General features: G+C 47.0%; 1 protein-coding gene across 3 annotated transcripts in view; it reads left to right on the top strand.

Annotated features, from left to right (window-relative positions):
• The window catches only part of LNX1 (ligand of numb-protein X 1), a 123,085-nt gene that overhangs the window by 27,397 nt on the left and 76,636 nt on the right, over positions 1-19,052 (top strand). Inside the window, exon 1 of one of the 3 annotated variants that reach the window (XM_060655002.3) lies at positions 911-1,300. The exons of the other annotated variants lie outside the window; for them this stretch is intronic. Coding sequence (XP_060510985.1) covers positions 1,209-1,300 — 92 coding nt within the window. The 5' untranslated portion in view covers positions 911-1,208. Of the gene's footprint in view, positions 1-910; positions 1,301-19,052 lie in introns of those variants that run through there. 3 annotated transcript variants of the gene reach the window in all.

Raw genomic sequence — 19,052 nt, 5'->3', positions numbered from 1 at the left:
CGCAGACTTTTCCCTGGTCTCTTTCCCATCGAGTCTAGTTTGCTGTAATTGCTTGGTTGCATTAGTGGAACAATCCTTTTAAGCCGTGTCTGTTAAGATTTAGGCCTTGAGTTGCAAGGTCCACATGGATTTTAGACTTCTTGAAGATGGGGTAGAAGGAGAGGAGTCCCGGGGGCTTCTGGCACATCACGGGGCTTAGGCATGCTAGAAGTCCTGTTAAGACTGATAGCATAGGCTGGAATCACAGATCTTAAAGCTGGAAGCAATGATGTCCAGCGCCTGCTGGACCCAGCAGGTAAGGCATGAATAGAGCTCCATTTCAGAGATGACGTAGCTGAGGCTCGGGAGCTTCAATGAAATGCCCAGGGTCCTACGACTAGCATCAGAGCTTAGTTCTGCCACTCGGGGGAGGAGGAGGAACGGAGTGACTTCTTTCGTGGTGGAACAGGAATTTGTGCATCATTTGGACAGAATCTTACGTCTGTCTATCAAGTCTCTTTATTCTCAAAGAGAACGACGCAGTCTATTCTTGTAAAGGGCCAGTTGTCCAAATTAGTGGAGAAGCCATCACTTTGCTTACATCTGCCAGTGTAGTCAGGACAGGGATAGGTAAAATATCTGCCTATTCTAAATATGCATCGAGACGTGGAGTTGGTTCATAATTAACCCTCGTCTGTCTCAGTGTCTGAAGACTCACTTGGAGCTCAGATCCCCAGGCTGTGTTCCAAGGATGCTGATTTCTTACAGTGTCTTCCTCTAGCAGACTGTGGGACAGCTTTTGATGATTTGCGCATCCACACCACGGGGTCTGACTGTGCCATGCTCCTGCCCTCTTCCAACACAGTTCAGCTTCCAGCCCATCTGCTCCCGGCCGGTGATGTAAACGTACCAGCTGCTTCCCAAGAACCAGTCGGCATCCTGCAGGAGGGGCAGGTCCCTTTCCCGGGCATCAGCCTGCTTGCTCTCAGCCTGAGCCCTCTTGCCAACCATGGTGGGTCCCTCCAGTCTCCTATCTCCCCATCCGAGAAGCAGAGGGCACGATCCTCTTATGAGCCCATGATTTATCAGCGTGGCTCCATCTAAGGGCTCCAAATCAGGTGCCATTGTGGGGATATGGCAAGGTTTGTTTAAGGGAACTGAGCTGGGCTGGGCCCCTGCAGCGGACAGAGAGAAGGTGGCCAGGAAGAAAGCAGCACCCTGCTCGGAAAATGAAGGCGCTTCTGCTGCTGGTCCTGCCGTGGCTCAGCCCTGCCAACTACATTGATAATGTGGGCAATCTGCACTTCCTGTACTCAGAACTGTGAGTCCCTCTATAACGCTGCCTGCCTGTGTCTGTGTGTTGGGGCTGTTGGGGGTGGAACCGGAGTCAGTTCCCTGGCTGGGGTGTCTGCTTAGAGGAGTCAGCCCCACAGGAGCTAGATGCACTTGGACAAAGCACCCTGCCAGCAGTCTGAAGCTGCATGCTTAGGTCTGTGACTTAACAAAAAAACACCATCTTCCTGATGCAATGCTTTCCCAGCAAGGCATATTTTTTCCTGCTTCTATGCCAACCCTGCCCTTTTTTTTTTTTTTTTTTTTTTTTTTTTTGGTACTCTACTTTTTCTCGATAGATGTGTCTTCTCTTCCTTCCGTAAATAGAACTAAAGAGCAATTACGAACCGAGCTTGCGGGCACAAATCTGCAGCCTGTCAGGCATTTCTAATTGGGAGAAGACAACTCCCTCTATTCAGACCATCAGCCTTCATACCTGCAAACACAGATAGCATCAGTACAGCAGACAGATAACCCTAAATGGAAAAAATATGCATCCATCCTATTTTTGGTTTTGACCCTTTTCAAACGTATGGGCGAGCAGAAAGAACTGTGCAGCGAGCTCCCATAACTCCGTCACCTCGGTCTCGTGATTACTATTTTGCCACATTTGCTTCACTTCGTTTATTTTTGTTGTTATTGAAGTGGCCTGGAGTAGACTGCAGTCATGACATTTCGCCACCAAATACTTCACTGTGCATCTCTGAAAAATAGACATTTTCCTATATGACCCATGTCCATTTTGTAAGAGGAAATCATTCATGCATCCAAACTCTCCAGTGACAATTTTCTGGCTCCTCTTGTTAGTAAGCTTTAAAAGAGTATTGCAGGTAGGGTGCCTGGGTGGCTCAGTTGGTTAAGTGTCCGACTTCGGCTCAGGTCATGATCTCACGGTTCGTGGGTTCGAGCCCCACGTCGGGCTCTGTGCTGACGGCTCGGAGCCCGGCTCTGTGCTGACGGCTCAGAGCCCGGAGCCTGCTTCGGATTCTGTGTCTCCCTCTCTCTCTCTCTGACCCTCCCGTGCTCATGCTCTGTCTCTCTCTCTCTCTCCAAAATAAATAAACATCAAAAAAAATTTAAAAAAAAACCAAGAGTATTGCAGGTGAATGTGAACAGCCTCTAGCAAACATATAAAAAGTGCTGTGGTGTGTGCCTCAGTGTTTGGAGCATTTACAAAAATGTATTCTTCTGGGGGCACCTGGGTGGCTTAGTCGGTTGAGCGTCTGAGTTGGGCTCAGGTCATGATCTTGCGGTTCGTGAGTTCAAGCCCCACGTTGGGCTCTCTGCTGTCAGTGCAGAGCCTGCTTTAAGTCCTTTGTCTCCCTCTCTCTCTGCCCCACCCCCTGCTTGCGCTCTCTCTCTCTCTCAAAAATAAATAAAACATTAAAAAAAAAAAAAAAGATCCACCTGGGTGGATCAGTCAGTTAAACATCCGACTTCGGCTCAGGTCATGATCTCATGGTTCATGGGTTTGAGCCCAGCATCAGGCTCTGGGCTGACAGCTTGGAGCCTGGAGGCTGCTTCAGATTCTGTCTACCTCTCTCCCTGCTCTGCCCCAGCTTGCTTGTTCTCTCTCTCTCTCTCTCTCTCTCTTTCTGTCAAAAATAAATAAACATTAAAAAAAATTAAAACAAACCAAAAAAAGAATTCATAGAGCCCAGACTAGAAAGCTCAGCTAGTCATATTTAGGTAGAAGTAACCTTGCCCCCCAAATGTGTACGGTAATAATCAGGGTCTGTTTTATAATTAGCCAGACTAACCAATTTGTATAGCATAGCAGATACTCAACAAATTCTTAATAGAGGAGAGAACAAATGACCTAGGTCCGTGGAGGCAGATGATGCATCCTGAGGACCCTGCATTTCAGGGTTAGCTGGGCCCATCCTTTTGGAATGTAAGCCCTGTCCTCCTTAGATGCGAAGGTTCAGTGGGGAAATATCAGGCTTAAGCCTGCATGGTGAGCATCTCTGGGGTAATAATGGCATGTGGACGTTTTCTAGAAAAATATGCAACAGCGGGGCTACTTGGGATTGTGGCAAGTCTCCTCCCTGGATGGTGTCTCTGAAATCCAGTGCCCAAGCGCTCCTCCCCACCCTCGCCGCCCCTACCTGCTATCCTTGTTGGTTACTGTGTTCATTTCCTGGGGCTGTGGGGACAGTGACCGCAGATTTGTAAGTTAAGACAACAGAGGTCTATTCTCTCACAGTTCTGGGGGCCAGAGGCTTGAAATCAAGGTGTCGACAGGACCACACTCCCTATGAAGGCTGTAAGGGAGAATCCTCCTTTGCCCCTTCCGGGTCCTGGTGACCCCTTTCTTGGCTTGTGGCCTCGTAACTCCAATCTCTGCCTTTGTCTTCAAGTGACCTTCCATGTGTGTCCTTTCCAGTTCCCTTGTCTTTCCCTCCTCTTACAAGGATGCTTCTTATTGGGTTTAGGGCCCACCTGCATAATCCAGGATGATCTCATCTCGAGATCTTTAACTGATCTTTTTCTAAATAAGGTGAATGTTCACAGGTTCCAGGTGCACATCAGTGAGGGACCACCACTCAACCCCACTGCAGGTGCTCCTGAGGAGGCTTTCCACCAAGTTACTTTCAGTTTTGCAGCCTAATTAAAAGGAAGGCTCTTCCTACTGGCTTATCAGTTTTCTTTCCTACCAGTACGTGCATCAAGGTAACTTTTCCGTTGAATAACTGGACACAAGTTCCGCAACGTGAAGCAATCGAGGAAGCCTAATGCCAGGAAATTGCCAAGACAGTGTTCCCAGACTAATTTGCCGGAACTTTCTGGAAGTTTCCAGTCGCTGGGGATGATGATTTATGAGAGAATTCTATGTAGCTGTTAGCTGGCACTAGTGTGATAATGAACTAATCAGGAAATTAGTGACACATTTCAGGTGCTGTGGCAGTGCTTTGAGCAATACAGGTGGTAAGAAATGAGGCAGGGTACCCACCCTCAAGGAGCTGACAATTCAGTTGAGATGATGAAATTTATACACATAAGAAATATTAACAATGATCCAAGGCAACAGGGGCTGTGTCATTAAAAAGTAAGGTAGGGAGTAAGTTGAGAGGAGGTGGAGGTCGCCCATTTCCGTGAAATTGGTCAGGGAATACAACTCGGGGAGTTGGGGGTTTGAGCTGGATTTTTGAAGTAGTTAGGGAAGGATTAAGCAGCAACGTGGATGGAAAGAGAAAGCATTTCAGGCAGAGTAAATGGCACTGCAGAAAGGTTGCAAGGTGGCTGTGGTTGTCACCAATAAATAGGACTCCTGGGCCCCTTCACTGTTCGTGGAAGGTGGGGGGCATGGGGTGGTGGCTGCATGTTCTTGAGGTGAAAAGACGCTTCTCTCACTACCACAGGCCGCTGGGATCTTGAAGGCAGGCCGTGCTGGGTGGATTCACTGGAAAGCACTGGGAAGCCAGGCTTCCTCCTGCTACCCTTGTCTGGGCTTTGGTGTCCTGGCCTTGGGTGAGCTTGACCTGTGTTCCCGCACTTCCAGCTGCAGAGGCCCTCCCGGATTGGCCAGGGCTCTCTCAGTCTGAGTCCTGCTCCCTCAGAACCCAGCTGGAAACTTGGATCTAATCCAGTAAACAGTGTCGATTACAGCATGTGGCCCTGAGGGTCGCAAACTCAAATGCCTACAGGAACCAGGCAGGAGTTATGTAAACATGTGACTCATTCATGTATAAGACAGAAGGAAGGGTTGAGACCTCTGATCAACTGCAGTGTGTGTGTGTGTGTATAATTTGAATGTTTTTAGACACTATAATAAAATATATATTATTATACATATGTATATAATATAGCATATATCATAGTATATGTTTTTACTATATTATATACAGTACATATTATATACGTAGAATGTCTACAAGTATTCTAATTCAATTTAAAACAAAATAAAACAAAAACACTTGGTCGAGCCCAGCAGGTCACTTCTGCCTGCCCAGTTTGGCCTTGAAGTCAACAGTTTATGACCCTGAGCAGCTCCATCTTTAAACATGTCCATGGTCACCTATTGCCTTGACCCAGAGGACAGCGAATTCCACAGAAGAAGCCCCAAACCAGGGCATGTGATGTGGAATCCCAGTCCACAGGTCAGGGGCAGGGCGTGTAGGACGGTTCTCAGGCCCTGCAGAGGGCACAGCATGACATTGAAGGGCATACACGGGCACTGCAAAACACACTCCTGACAAACTGCACCGCCTTCCTGCAGCAAAAACATCCACTTTGGGGCTTGCAGGCCAAAGAGCATCTTAAATCCCTTCCAGCTGGGCATTCCGGGCGCTCAAGTGAAGATTGTCGCCCTTAGTCTTGGGCGGCACTCATTGCGCCCTTGGTCCAGCTCTTCGAGTTCCCCTTCCCCAAGAGCCCTCACCTTCACACTTCCGCCAACTCTCTGAATTGCCTAGACCCCGAAGTGAATGTAGGAAATAGACTCTAACCCTCAGGCATGAGCATCGATACGGCCTTCTCACCTTTCCGGGCCTAAGTGCAGCCCCACACGTGGGGAGACGTAGGTGAAGTCTTAAGAGCAGCGTCAGTTCTGAGCACCGCTCACGTGAGAGCCAAGGGCTGTTTTTTTTAAAATGCATGGGCTCTAAAACCTGCAAAAACAAAAACATTTGGCAGGGGGCATCTGTTTCCATTCTTACGCTCCCCAGGTGACCCTCTTCATGCTGAACACGCTCCTCAGGTGATCCTTGTGGCCACTACAATACACGCAAGCGCTCTTAGCTCCCCACCTTCCCCTGTGGAGAACCAGCCCTCCACTCTCCGGCTCTGCTCCCTATCTCCGGCAGCTTTCCTGTCTGTCTCCTCTACCTGGTGAGTCCTCAGAGGGAGAGCTTGAGAGGTGTTCATTTCTGCACGCTTCAGGCTTCCGTGAAGCTGAGTGACGTGAATTTGGTTCTTATCCTGGCCAATTCCTAAATACGGCAAGGCCTGACGAAGGATGACCCTGGTTTGGCTTCCGTGGAAGGGAGTATCGATGCAAGACAGCCTCACCCCAGGTGTTGCACAAAGCGGAGCCGTGCTGGCGTAACAGAAATGGACACCACTCTGGTCATTGGTCTCCCGTGGCTGCTGTAACATTTCTCTACATATTTCGTTTGGCAAGAATCCCAGGAAGAAACCTTAGGCTCCGGTGGGTGGTGAGATGTAGTTTATGATACATGCCCAACTCTCAAAAGCCGTTTACAGAAAACTGAAAAGCTGTGTTCATCTCCCCCCCCCCCCCCACCTTTACAACTTGTAGCTCCTGTCACCCTCAGAAATACTTCCTACTGGCACGTCCTGGGGGTGGCGGGTGTGGTGTTCGTGCCCTTGGTGTTAAGTCTGGGTGCGTCTTGAGTCCTACTTTTCAAAGCAGGAAACTGCCCTCTGTTTTAGGGATGCGGTTACCAGTAAGGCAGGTAGGCATGGTCACTGCAGGCTAGTGTTGCTGCCATAGCGGTGTGACTTCTCAGGAAGTCAGGAAATGTTGGCACTCTTTTTAGCGCATGTAAGAGGATTTGGGGTGTGTATGTGGCATATCTGTGAACGGTGTTTGTGCCAGCATCTGGAGGGTGAAACTCCACTCTGACCCATGATGGAGATAGCAGTTCTAAGCAGGAAAAGTTTATTCCCCCTGGGGTTCTGTGCTTGGGAAATTAAGGTGAGCGACTCTGATCCCGTAACTTGAACCATGTAGGGCTATGGACAGATGAGGTCTCCTGGGGAAGCTGCCAGGAGCAGCAGGAGTTTTAAGGAGCCTTGTGTGCATCCTTCCTGGGCAGTGGGGTAGGGCCTAGCATTCAGAGACGGAGAACACCCACCAAATGTCTTAAGTCCAAGGACTCTAACCACCCACCACCTCCCTAGCAGAACTTTCTCAAGCCAACCTGTAAAACACACTCCTGACAAACTGTACCGCCTTCCTGCAGCAAAAACATCCACTTTGGGGCTTGCAGGCCAAAGAGCATCTTAAATCCCTCCCAGCTGGGCATTCTGGGCACTTAAGTGAAGACCTTTCGCCTTAATCTTGGACGGCACTCATTTGGCCCTTGGTCCAGCTCCTCGAGTTCCCTTTCTCTAGGTCAAGGCTATGCAGAGGCCCTGGCCTTAGTAACTTCTCTTCTCCCTGCTGACTTCAGCTAGACATGGGCTGGGTATTGGGCCCTGAGCCGCAGAGCTGGGGAGAGCATCCTCTTCTAAAGCTGTGTACCACGTGGAGCTCTGCATGAGGTCCATCTATATGGTCGCAGTCAGAGTCTTTCTTGCAAGAGTGAGGAGGGAGGGGAGCATACGGGGATTACCTCAGCCCCCATTTCCTCTGCACTTAGCTGTGTTAACTACTCCCAACACTTTCCAAGTTTAAACCAACGGAGTGAGCTTTATGGATTTGCCAGTAAACACTTTCCAAGTTGAGTCTCCAAGTATTTGCTGGTTTTTCTTCAGAACGGAAAAGGAAAAAAAAAATATTGCTGATCTCTGGATTTTTCTTGTCCTATGTTTTGAGAATCTGAAGTCAAGTTTGGATTAGACCTGGAAGGAAGGAGGTGGGGTTTACAGAGGAAATGGAGTGAGATCGAGAAGTCCTATTCCAAGGGAGAGGAACAACATCCAATGTGAGGGAGCAAAGCCAGGGCCCATTCGGGTTCAATGACTCTCCATGTCTTTTGAAGCATTACAGTTTAGCACATGTTTAATAGAACACTTTTCCTTAAATCTACAAGTGTGTGTATTTGGAAGGAAATTGAAGCTGCATGTTCCTGGTTCCTTTACACTTAACTCCTCAAAATGTTGCTTTGTAACTGTTCTTTGATGTCCAAATTTCACAGGGATCCTACCTAATGGTCTTATTTTGTTCTCATTGAGAATCAGCAAATTCTCTTTTGCCAGCAGTAAAGCAACTCCAGTCCCAAACCATGCGCTCTCTGGTCTAAAATGCAAACCCTGGGAGTTTCAAGATCTCACTCTAATGCTTGGCAAATTGTGCTTGCCTTTCTTTGGGTCACATGTCAGGTCCATGACCAGCAAAGTGAGGGTTTCTTTCACCTCAGGACTCCTTGATTGCTTCATGCTTGGTTGATTTTTACTTTCTTCATTTTAACTTCCAATGAAAACCTCAAAGCAAACACAGAAAAGTATAATGAATCCCCATGTACCCTATTCCCCATCTTAAATAATAAGTCAAGGGTATCTTGTTTCACCTGTATCCTTGAGTTGTTTTGAAGCAAATCACAAACACCATATTTGTAGACCTTTTAGTGTTTCTCTCCAAAGGGTAAAGCTTCTTAACCGTAACACTAATATCACACGAGAAACCATCAGTTTGTTCATTAATATCAAATATCCAGGAAGCTCAAATTTCCCCCATTTGTCTGTCTTTTCGTCTTACAGGCTGTTTGAATCATGAGCTAAATAAGGTCTACACATTGCAATTGGTTGCCCTGTCTCTTAATCCCCCGCCCCTTCCACCTCCATCAACGTAAAAAGGAGTTCTTGAAATAAAATTTGAAGAAGATAGCTTTGGCAAACTCCTAGTACTAGGTAGTAGCTGGAAAAAGAGAAAAGGTAATTAATTTACTATCAGGTTGAAAGGAAATGTAAAGGCAAGATCCGAGGCAATCTTTCACCAAAATGAGTGGTTTTTTGATAATCTTGTCACCCAGAGCTTTGAGGTGAATTTAAAGAGCATGGAGTATCTTCTCCCCAGGGTGACAATCTTACAACTTCTTGATCACAGACTTTTATCAATGAAGAAATGTGTCCATATGCCCATCTGATGTATAATTGTCTGCTTACCCCTGGATTACTGTATTCTACCCGTTAGAAACCCTAACACAAACACTGGTAAAGGATTTACTACATAAGAATTCTCTTAAATCCTCCCACATTCTTTATGGGTATCTGCACTTGGGAGACCACGGCAGAGTTACAGGCTCTCGGGCCTTGTTGGCATTAGAACACCACCCCTTCAAAGTAAACAGAGTAAATTGCCCACTGCCAGTCTGTGGGATTGGCCTTGGAAGGAATAGGGCAGGAAATGGCCCGTTCTTGCAGGCCAATGAAAACTTGTGGGCCAAAGAACCAGACCTCTTTTCTTCGTCATCTTTCCCGTTTTGGGGCCATCACTTCTTTGTGTGGCCCATGTGGACTCGACTCTCCCAGCTTCCTCCACTCTCAACCATACCTGCTTTCATAAACCTCAAGAGCGGGGCTTGGGGCTGGGGTGGGGGGTGGCCAGGGTTGTGAAACCTGAAGGATTTAAGAGTTTGAGGAGTCTTCTTTTTAAGACACACGCATGAATTCATACTGGCTAGGTCTCCAGTCAAGTCCTGGGAAGGCTTCTGCATGCCTTGGGGTGTAATCATCAGTCTTACAGTAACCCCCCTCCCTGTATGAGCAAAGACGTCCAGTCTGTGTGCCCCCATTTCTCTGTTTCCATATAGAACCAACTCTGGGAATTCTGGTGCCCGCTTTTCTTGTGTCTAACTCTTCTGTGTCCAGAGTTAAGAGTTTTGCAAATGCTCCATGGGCCAAGGAGGTACCTGTGGCCACTTTTCCATCCTCTTCTTCATTAGCCTCTCTACCTAGAGTGAGAGAAGGAGAAGGTGGGGCCCCAAGACAATGACTGAGTCCCTTCATCTTCCTGAGAACCATAGCCAAACGGGCCACCACTGGAAGGTCGGAGGTGAGAGAACTTGGGGACTAAAGGCAAGTGCTTTGGAGTCAGGCTGACTCAGGTTCCTATTCCGTCTCTTCCAGCTGGGCAACCTCGCGGAATTACTTTAGCCTCTCTGAGCTTTCCTCATCTATAAATGGGGATAATAAACCCTACCTCACAGGTTGTAGTAAGTATTGAATGAGATTGTATAAAGCATGTATGCAGTTCCTGGTACATGGCAAACCCTTAAATTATAGGTTTTATTAATAGTAGTCATAAGAGCGTACTTTATCAATTCTAAAATAGTTAATATTCTGAGAGCAGGCTGCGTCTTCTCGATGGTACCGTACAAAGATAACGGGCAGTGTTTTTCTTGGTAATCTGTCAAATAATGGTGCACCTACAGTAGAGATGGAGTCTTTGATTTAATGAAATTTGATAGTAAAACCCCATCTACAGTGAGCACAGATGGGCTGAAATCAAGAAAATGGAATTGCTAAAACCACGCAGTCCCTTTTCTCTTCTCTCCCTCACTGGAGAGGCTGGTGGGTGACTTGGCTGAGCTGAGAAAGCATGTCCGGTGTCTCAGGGTGAAGCCTGGGAGAGGACTGAGCCATTTGTTGGTGGATGAGAGCCACTCCTCCTTTGGGCGGGTCCTTTACCGCACCCCCTTCTCTCTACTGTCTCCCACTCTTCTTCCTGGTGTCTCCCTCAGCCACTTAGTGCCCTTGCTTGTTACCTTGACACCACAGCTCCTACTTCCTTCCCGTTTCCTGTCCATCTTCCCCCTTCCCCACTGTGAAGAGGAAGGCCTAATCCAGCATGTCACTCGGCTGGTAGAGTCTGTGGTCCAGAACCACCCTTTTTTCAGGGCCAAAGGAGGCAACAGAGATGGTCTGGCCCAATCTTCCCATTTTTATGGAAGAAACTGAGGCACAGTAATTTATCTGAATGCCTTGGCCCTGTCAGTAATAAACCATGTAGACCTTGAACATGTCATGACACTTTTGGGGGGAAAATGGTAACTCGCTTATTTTCATGTAGCCTCAGGAAACAATAAAGCTAGATCTAATTAACATTTTAAACTAACTGCTTTGGGCAAAGCAATGGCATCGATGTGCACCTGACCACACACATCGCCTATTAGGGATTGAGTGTCCTCTGAGGGGAGATGACCAGATGGGCATGCTCAGAACGCTCTCCTGGGACTTCCTTGACCAATTTTGTACAAATGCAAACTGGGGCCACTTGATAGCAATAAGGCTTTATATTTGAATAGGGCATTCCAAGGATTTCATTTACAGCGAATGGCAGCAGAGAGGCAGGGCTGAACCCAATCATGAACCAGTTACAAGCTTCAGCTTGCAGTAATTAAAAAGGTAACCTCTGAAGTCCCTTGGATCTGAGTTCAAATACTGCTGCCTCCCTTCCCAGCTATGTAACCTCGGAGGGATGAATTAATTCCCCTCAGCTGGGCTGCAAGTTTCTCATCCTTAAATCTGAGCTTTTATTGATAGCACCTACCTGATGGGGTAAGAATGAAATCTACAGATGGAGCATTTATGGACCCCTGGAATATCGCCAAGTGCACTGTAAACACTAGGTGTGGTAATGGTAGGTAATGACCTAATGACCTCATTTGAACTTCACAGTAAATGCGGTAAATCCCCATCTTACTGATGAGAGAACTAAGATCCATTGAGGTTAGGATGTGCCCCTAGAGGATCCAGCCAGCCTGGGACACAGGCATCCTGATTCTAGGACCAGGGCTTTTTTTTTTTTCCCCTACCACATGTCCCTTTGTTGCTGTGACGATGGTGTTGCTGGGGGTGGGTGTTGAGTTGCTGTGGGTCTTTATGATTCACTAGGGCCAGGTTGGGGGACTGAAATGGATTCTGCACCAAAACAAGTAAGTTGCTCTATAGATGCAATTTTTCTGGGCAAAACATTCATGTAGTTTCTCTGGCTAGTTAAAATTATGCTGAAGATGGAGCTTTCTAGAATGTATGTATTTTTTTCCCACTGAAATAGAAGAGAGCTTAGCCAAAAAACATCGTTGGCCTCCTGAGCTAATCGATGAATGAAGGGGCTGTTGGAGGGATTCTGTGGCGAATGCATCTGTGATAACCCTTTCCTCCAAAATGCTGCAGTTTTTGTAGAAAAACATCTGGGCGACCATCAAAAGTAGAAGCCCCGGGGGTGCCTGGGTGGCTCAGTCGGTTGAGCATCTGGCTCTTGACTTCAGCTCAGGTCATGATCCCACGGTTTGTGGGTTGGGGCTCCGCGTCAGTTTCTGTACTGACAGGGTGGAGCCTGCTTGGGGTTCTCTCTCTCTGTCCCTCCCCCACTCACGTGCTCTGTCTCTCTCTCTATCAAATACACTTAAAAAAGTAGAAGTCCCTTCCCCCCTCCCCCCACCGGACACAAACCCTGTGAGGATCTGAGGGGTATGCAGGTCATGTAGTGTTATGATCATGAACATGGGCTCCACAGCCAGCCAGCCGCTGGTTCGGTCACTTACTAGATGAATGTCCTCAGCTGCTGTAACCTCTCTGAGCTCAGCCTTGTGGTGTTAGTGAGGGCCACCCGAGCTCCTGCGTATGTAGTCTCCGTACTAAGCCTGGCACATGGGCATTGTTGACCGATGTTCGCTATTTTTGCTTCCTCCTTTGCGACTCTACAAGCCAACGTCCTCTTTAGAAAAGAGACCCAAGTGGTATTAGGTGGCGGCGGAGCTAGAAGCTCTTTGCTGACTATCCCTCTTTTGGCCACCTCTGGCTCTATTCAAGAGGGTGGCCCAGCCCCATCAGAGAATTAGAATTCCTTTAACGTCGCAAAAGAACGATTAAACACTTGAGATGCTGACTCTCCATAAAAAGCCTCCAAATACTTATGACCTGTTTCAGAGAATTTAAAACTCTAAATGGCAGCTAGACAGGAATGGTGTCTAGGGCTCAAACATGGAACAAGGGAGGGTAAGTGAGACGAAGAAACAGTGCGCGCTCTAACCTAGGCATTGTTTCTTTCATTACAAAACGGCCAGATGATTTAGGTTATTCTGTGAGAAGTGTGGTCAGTTTGGTTTTTCTTTCAAATCCCTCATCAGCTGCTTTAGTGTCATCAAAGAAAACATGACGACTTCTCCACTTCTCTGTTGGCTTCTTTGTACGTAGATCCATCTTTCCTCTTACTTTCACGGTGGGGTTCGTGGGGTTGGGTTGAGACACGGACCCCAAAGGAGTTCAGTGGTTTGGTTCTCCTTCAGATTCTTTGTCTACTACTTAACAAATGAAGGGTATTTCTATTCATAAAGTCAGTATGTTACAGACACAGATTGTGTCGTCCAGTAGAAATAAATCCATGTTCTGGAAAAAATCCAGGAAGACCTTTCCCACTCCTTACAATTCTTCCCCTCTGAGTGTTTTATAAGTGATTCCCCCCCCCCCCCCCCAACTAGGCAACTCACTGGTAGATGAATTAGTAAAAAGAAAGCACTTATTCCTGAGGAGTGTATAATTTAATCGGTATTTATCAAGTACCAATGAAACCTGTAGCACGTTCTAAGGCTCTGAGGATCCTGCAGTGAGTGTATATTCCGATGAGAGGGCAATAAACAAGCAAACATCTAGCATATCAGATGAAAATAAGTGGTATGAAGTAAAACAGCATCCCCTGGCCCTGGCTTACTTCTACAAGAAGGCTTCTGAGAAGGTGCCATTTGAGCAGAAACTTGAAGGAGGGGGCTGTGAGGGTGCCTGATATCAGAGAGCAGGAGTTTGGACTTGGGGTCCTCTCTGACGACCCCAGATCTCACACGGCCTTGTTCCATGTCTCCTTACGTGGCCTTAACCCCCCTGAGCCTCTGCTGTCTCCTCTGTGGAGCAGAAATGAGGATTCAGACAGCACAGGACTCCCTTGAGTAGTGAGACCCCTGGAAAAGGAGCTGGTGCCTGGCCAGGCTGGGTGAAGGGGAGTTCCTGCCACTTCCGTTTTCACCCTGGCTGGATTATTTCTGAAGGAGGATCGGGGAGGACTTTCACCTGGTTACACATCGCTCTGGGTCACACACTCCCAGTATAGTTCTAAAACGCTTTCTAAGTTTCTCCAGCCTGTTCATCTCAGTTTCCGGTAAATTCTGTTTGCAGATGTGTGTAACCTGGTTTTCTTGCTTCCTCTGGTCTTGGGTCTTCTGTGGTGCTCCCCACCTGAGCATCCTCCATAAATTTCATGACACCCTGTCCTGGGTCCTCCGTCAGGGTTTTGAGTCAAGGTATTGGTGGGTCAGGGTATTGAGTCAAGGCAGATTAAGATCCTGTTCTTGGAACACCTCTCCGTAACTGGGCTTAATACCTTGTTTGTTTGGGATTCCCATCCATTTTCAGCCTCCATTTGGAATCTTTGGACCGATGGAAAATAAAATCTTTCCCAAGACCCACGCGCATTCAGCTCAGTACCCTCTTCCCCATACCTTTATGTTCTCAACTATAAAGAGAACCGTACTTAAGTCCTCAAGATCCTCTCCTAAACATGTCTATGGGGCTTTAAATGCAGATCACTCTTTGTTTATCCATCTCTGGTATTCTGACCCTTCTGAATTTTGCTGCCCTGATCTTTATTCCACAACCAACAATGGCATATATCCTACATGAATCTCTCCCTGCCCTTTCTGTTTTCTTTCTATATCACTATCATATGTTGTTGGTCTTTTTCCAATCTTCTGACATCCCCCTGTGTGCAAGGTAATTTTTCAGAAATAATTATTCACCTCTGCTGCACCATTGTTCGGTAAGCATGTTAGTCAAATTCCCTTATTCCCTGAGGGTGTATGTCATCTGGAGCAGCTGATTTATGTATGTTTGTGTTTGCCAAATAGGCCCGTACCTATTTTTTGTCTGAACTTCCCCACGTGAGTTTATAACTCTCGGAATTTCACTTATTCTTACATTTTTAAAGGAGTTTAGCATTTCATGTCTTCACGTTTTTATTTCAGCGTTTGCCTCTTTTAAAAACCTAGCAGATCTGTGTTCTTTCAAGATTCTTGGCCTATGCTTTATGACTCAGGGTGAGCTTACAGATTTTAAAGCTATTGCAGAGTGTTAAGTTCTTTTGTTTCAACTTGTTTTGTTTGGTTTTTCCTCTGAGCTTAATTGATATGGTCCGTTGTCTGGGCATCTTTTCTTGTCTCAGGTATTCAGAACTGTTTGGTGACCCTAAGTTTCTGACATGGCTGAATAGGTATCCCCCCTTTTTTTTTTTTCTTAATTTGATCTAGAGACTGGAATTAAAGAATTATGAACTATAAATTTCAGGGGAAAAAAATAGCAATGGAATATGCTGATCTGCTTTTTAGAAACCACCAAGTCGCTCCTCTTGCCAAAGTGTACAAGTTTCCACTATGTGAATAGTTTGGCACTAATTATTCACTCTTTTCCTCAGGGAAATAATTTTCTTCCACCCAGCCTATCTTCGTAAGATGGCCTTGCCAAATCAACATGATTTTAGAGAACATTTTTCTGAAGTTTATTCAATTGCTATCTGTATCCTGACTTGGTCGATCCCTCCACCCTCCCACTAGAGACTCCTGAAGTCACAGCACACATTCCTGCCACTTATTTTTAGACTATAATCCAACGCCCTTGTTTTACTAAAGACAAATGTTTGACCTCAATAAGCAAGGACATGTAAATCTGTAACCACTCTGTGCCAATGACTACTCCAACAGAAAGCTCTGTTTATAATGCAATAACCCTCGTTCTTAACAAGCTTTACAAGCAATAACCCTTATTCTTAACAAACTTCACGAGCTGGTGTGGCACTTGACTTTGAAGCTGGTATTGAAGTACGTTCAAGTGAAGCCCCATTGTCATTTGGAGCTGTTAGCAAGGACCATGTAGTTACTGTGCCAATTTTATTTTATTCAAGCGGCATTAGATTTGTTATTGATTAGTAACTTGAGCAAAAATGAGCGCTGAAAACTAAATTTCCAGTCTTAACCGCATGGCCATGTCCACCTTTGTCATGGATGCCCCATGCCAGGATGGCAAAAATTAAACTCTGATGGCAGCTGGTTGCAAAGAGGGACCAGCCTTGCTCTGGTGGCCTCCCCCTGCAGCTTACAAGACGCGGGTGCTGTTTTCTGAAAGCAGACTTTGAATCTTAAAACCCGCAGTAAGCAATGTTTTTGATAGCATCCGTTGAGGTCCCCGCCGTCCCAGTATCTGGAGACATATGTATACATTTTCTCTAAAGAGCTCAGAGCAGAAGTTAAACCAGTTGGAACGGAACCATTTTCTGCAGGCGAAAGAATGTATGAATCATAGGCTACGAGAAGAGAAATTCCAAAGTTCTAAAATCTTCAGAGCCATGGGAAGAGGAGGCACTAGGAAACACTGGAGTATTTTGTCAGTACAGACCACTCGGTGGGTGAATCTACATATGATGCCACTCTGTACGGAGGATCAAATCCCTTCCCTACTTCTTGAGGTTTCTGCATGATTAGAGGACCCGAAGGGTAGGAAATCTTGCTGGAGACCTTCTGGGAAGGGAGCAATGGACATTTCTCTAGTCCAGACCCTGGTCTCGGGCATCTGACAGCTCCACTTGGCAGAGGGCCCTTGTGGTCCCCTTGGTACCGGAGGGAGCCCTTGATTTCTGTAAAGCACCAAGGACTCCTTTGATGTTGCAGGATGGCTACATGGCTGATCCAATTTTAGTCAGGAAATCTACCTTATTTAAAGTGTGTCTTTAAAAACCTTTAAGACAGATTAAGCCCTTGGAACGGACCCCACTTTCAGTGGGACTGAGTTGATTTAGTCCTCTTTCTGGACCCCCTTCAACTGCTCGGATGTCCCGGACTTGGCCAGGTGGAACTGTCTGTGCACGGATGGTAATGGGCTGTTTGGCTCGCTCCCTCTGATTACTTCCAGAAGTTGCAGAACATCTTGTCCCCGTTGAGGGTCTTCAGTTACCTTTTTCTTTTTTCTTCCTCTCTACCCCCAAAAGGGCCCTTGTTTCAATGCGTTCACGTCCAGCCTTTCCTGGCCATGAAAATTACGAGACTGGACACTAATGGCCGCTGCATTTTAAATCTGTGTGTAGCGTCCCCAGCGAGCCGCACACCTGCAACTTTGAAGGCTCTTTCAATCACAGCTTTTGAGTCCCAGATGCATCACATGAGATGCGGGCTGTGCGGGGAAGAGTTTTTAACCACACACGTGCCGGGATACGAGGCTTAAGCCATGTGGCAGAAGGAGCAGATTGACTGCCTTTTCTAAAATGTAAAGCCTTCTTCAGATCGATTGGACCTGAGTTGTAATGTAGTGGTTTTCCAGAGCTGAACCCTAATCCATTCAGAAAAGAAACATCAGGGTTCTGATCTCTCACTCCCACCTCCTCCACGCATTCCCCTGGAGTTAGGCGCCTCAAACGCAACACAACTGCATCCGGCTGGCATTCTAGGGCCGGCAGCAGTGTTTTTCTCTCGCTGCCGATCTTGGCCCTTAGGTCTCGAGACTAGGTCCCACTCAACCCAGGGGTTTTGTGGGCAGTGTAGTAGAAAGTACGGATGAGACACAGGCACGGTGGCTTCCCACCCAGGGGCGAGCCAGACACCCACCCTTCAGGCTTGTGTTAAGCATGTTCTCTCGCGATGTGTTCCGAGTGCCAGGCTTGGAAGTGGGTTTTCGGTGGCATTTTGCTGGTGGTGGTGGTGGTGGATTTTTAGGAGACCTTTGTATTTAGCCAAGAGCTGATTGAAACGAATTGCCATGAAATTTCTTCACATACTTCGCGTCCTCTGATAGCTCACGTTCCAACTGAGAGTAATTAGGGAAGCACTTAAGAACAGTAGACAAGCCCCACCCAGCCTCAGGAGACTCTGTCCCAGGTCACTGACTCCCCCACACCATCATCCCCAAAGAAGGAACTGGAGGCACCAGGTTGTGTGTTTAATGAGAAAGGAGAATGTTGTTCACTGAAAGCTCCCATCACCCACCCCCCCCATCCCCCCCATTTTTCAAAGACCTTCTCTTCCTTGGCTGTGTGGTCCTAGGCTTTTGTCAGGTGGAGGGGAATAGTACAAGGGAGGGTGCCCAGGACTGCCCACGGGTGTGGGGCTCAGGCAGATCTGAGAGTCTCTTGAGTCTGACGGCAGAGTGAGTGTTGGGTACAAAGTTGGGTTAGAGAAAACGGAGAGAGGGAGAGGGTGCGTGAATACTAAAGGAAGCTGAAAAGTGACCACTCCTTTGTAACTACTCACTGTGTACGTGTGTTTGTACGCATGAGGCCACTGGCTACCTGTTGATACAAGCACTGCAGTGTGCCTCCCTTTTCTATCCAGGTACAAGGCTGGACATGGGGAGGGCTAGAACTCCGCCCTCGGACAAAAGATTCAGTTGATTAAGAAAGGGCGGACTTCTGGCCAATGTACGCCTGTGACTTCAAGGGTGGTGGTTACCGTTTCAAAGCTTTTATAAGCATGCTCGTAATTCCTCCACAGTTTGCTGGCTCTTTGACTCCACTAAAAAGCACCGGGTATTCATGCAAGTTGGCTGCCTTTAAAAAATTATACACCTTGTCTGCCTGTTTTGAGGCAAATCACTTTTTGTTTAAAATTTTTTTAATGTTTTTATTTACTTTTGAGACAGCAGGAGCTGGGGAGGGGCAGAGAGAGAGGGAGACAGGAACCGCAGCAGGCTCCGCACTGTCAGCAGAGAGCCCGATGCGGGGCCCGAACCCATGAGTGATGAGATCGTGACCTGAGCTGACGTTGGACACTTAGCTGGCAGAGCCACCCAGGTGCCCCTAAGGCAAATCACTTTCGACAGGAAAGGCTGTATACTTTGCCCACCACCGCCTTCAAATGTAAAGAAAATAAACCTGGAAGTGAGTCTCTTCACCTCATAATGTGCCAGGATGACAGCTGGCTTGGGATATAAACAAAGCAATAAACAAAATGGAGATTTTCCTAGGAAATCTAAAGCCACGTGGGAGACCGTTCGATTTTGCTACCAACAGTGAAAAGAATGATCCCTTGGTTAGAGTGGAAAGTCTGCATTGATGCTATTAGTTGTGTTCTCACGTCATAAAT

The sequence above is a fragment of the Panthera onca genome, chromosome B1 (assembly GCF_046562875.1).
Source record: "Panthera onca isolate mPanOnc1 chromosome B1, mPanOnc1 haplotype 2, whole genome shotgun sequence".
In the NCBI taxonomy this organism is placed as follows: domain Eukaryota; kingdom Metazoa; phylum Chordata; class Mammalia; order Carnivora; family Felidae; genus Panthera; species Panthera onca.
Note: the sequence above shows the minus strand (reverse complement) of the source record. Positions and strands in the feature narration are given on the sequence as shown.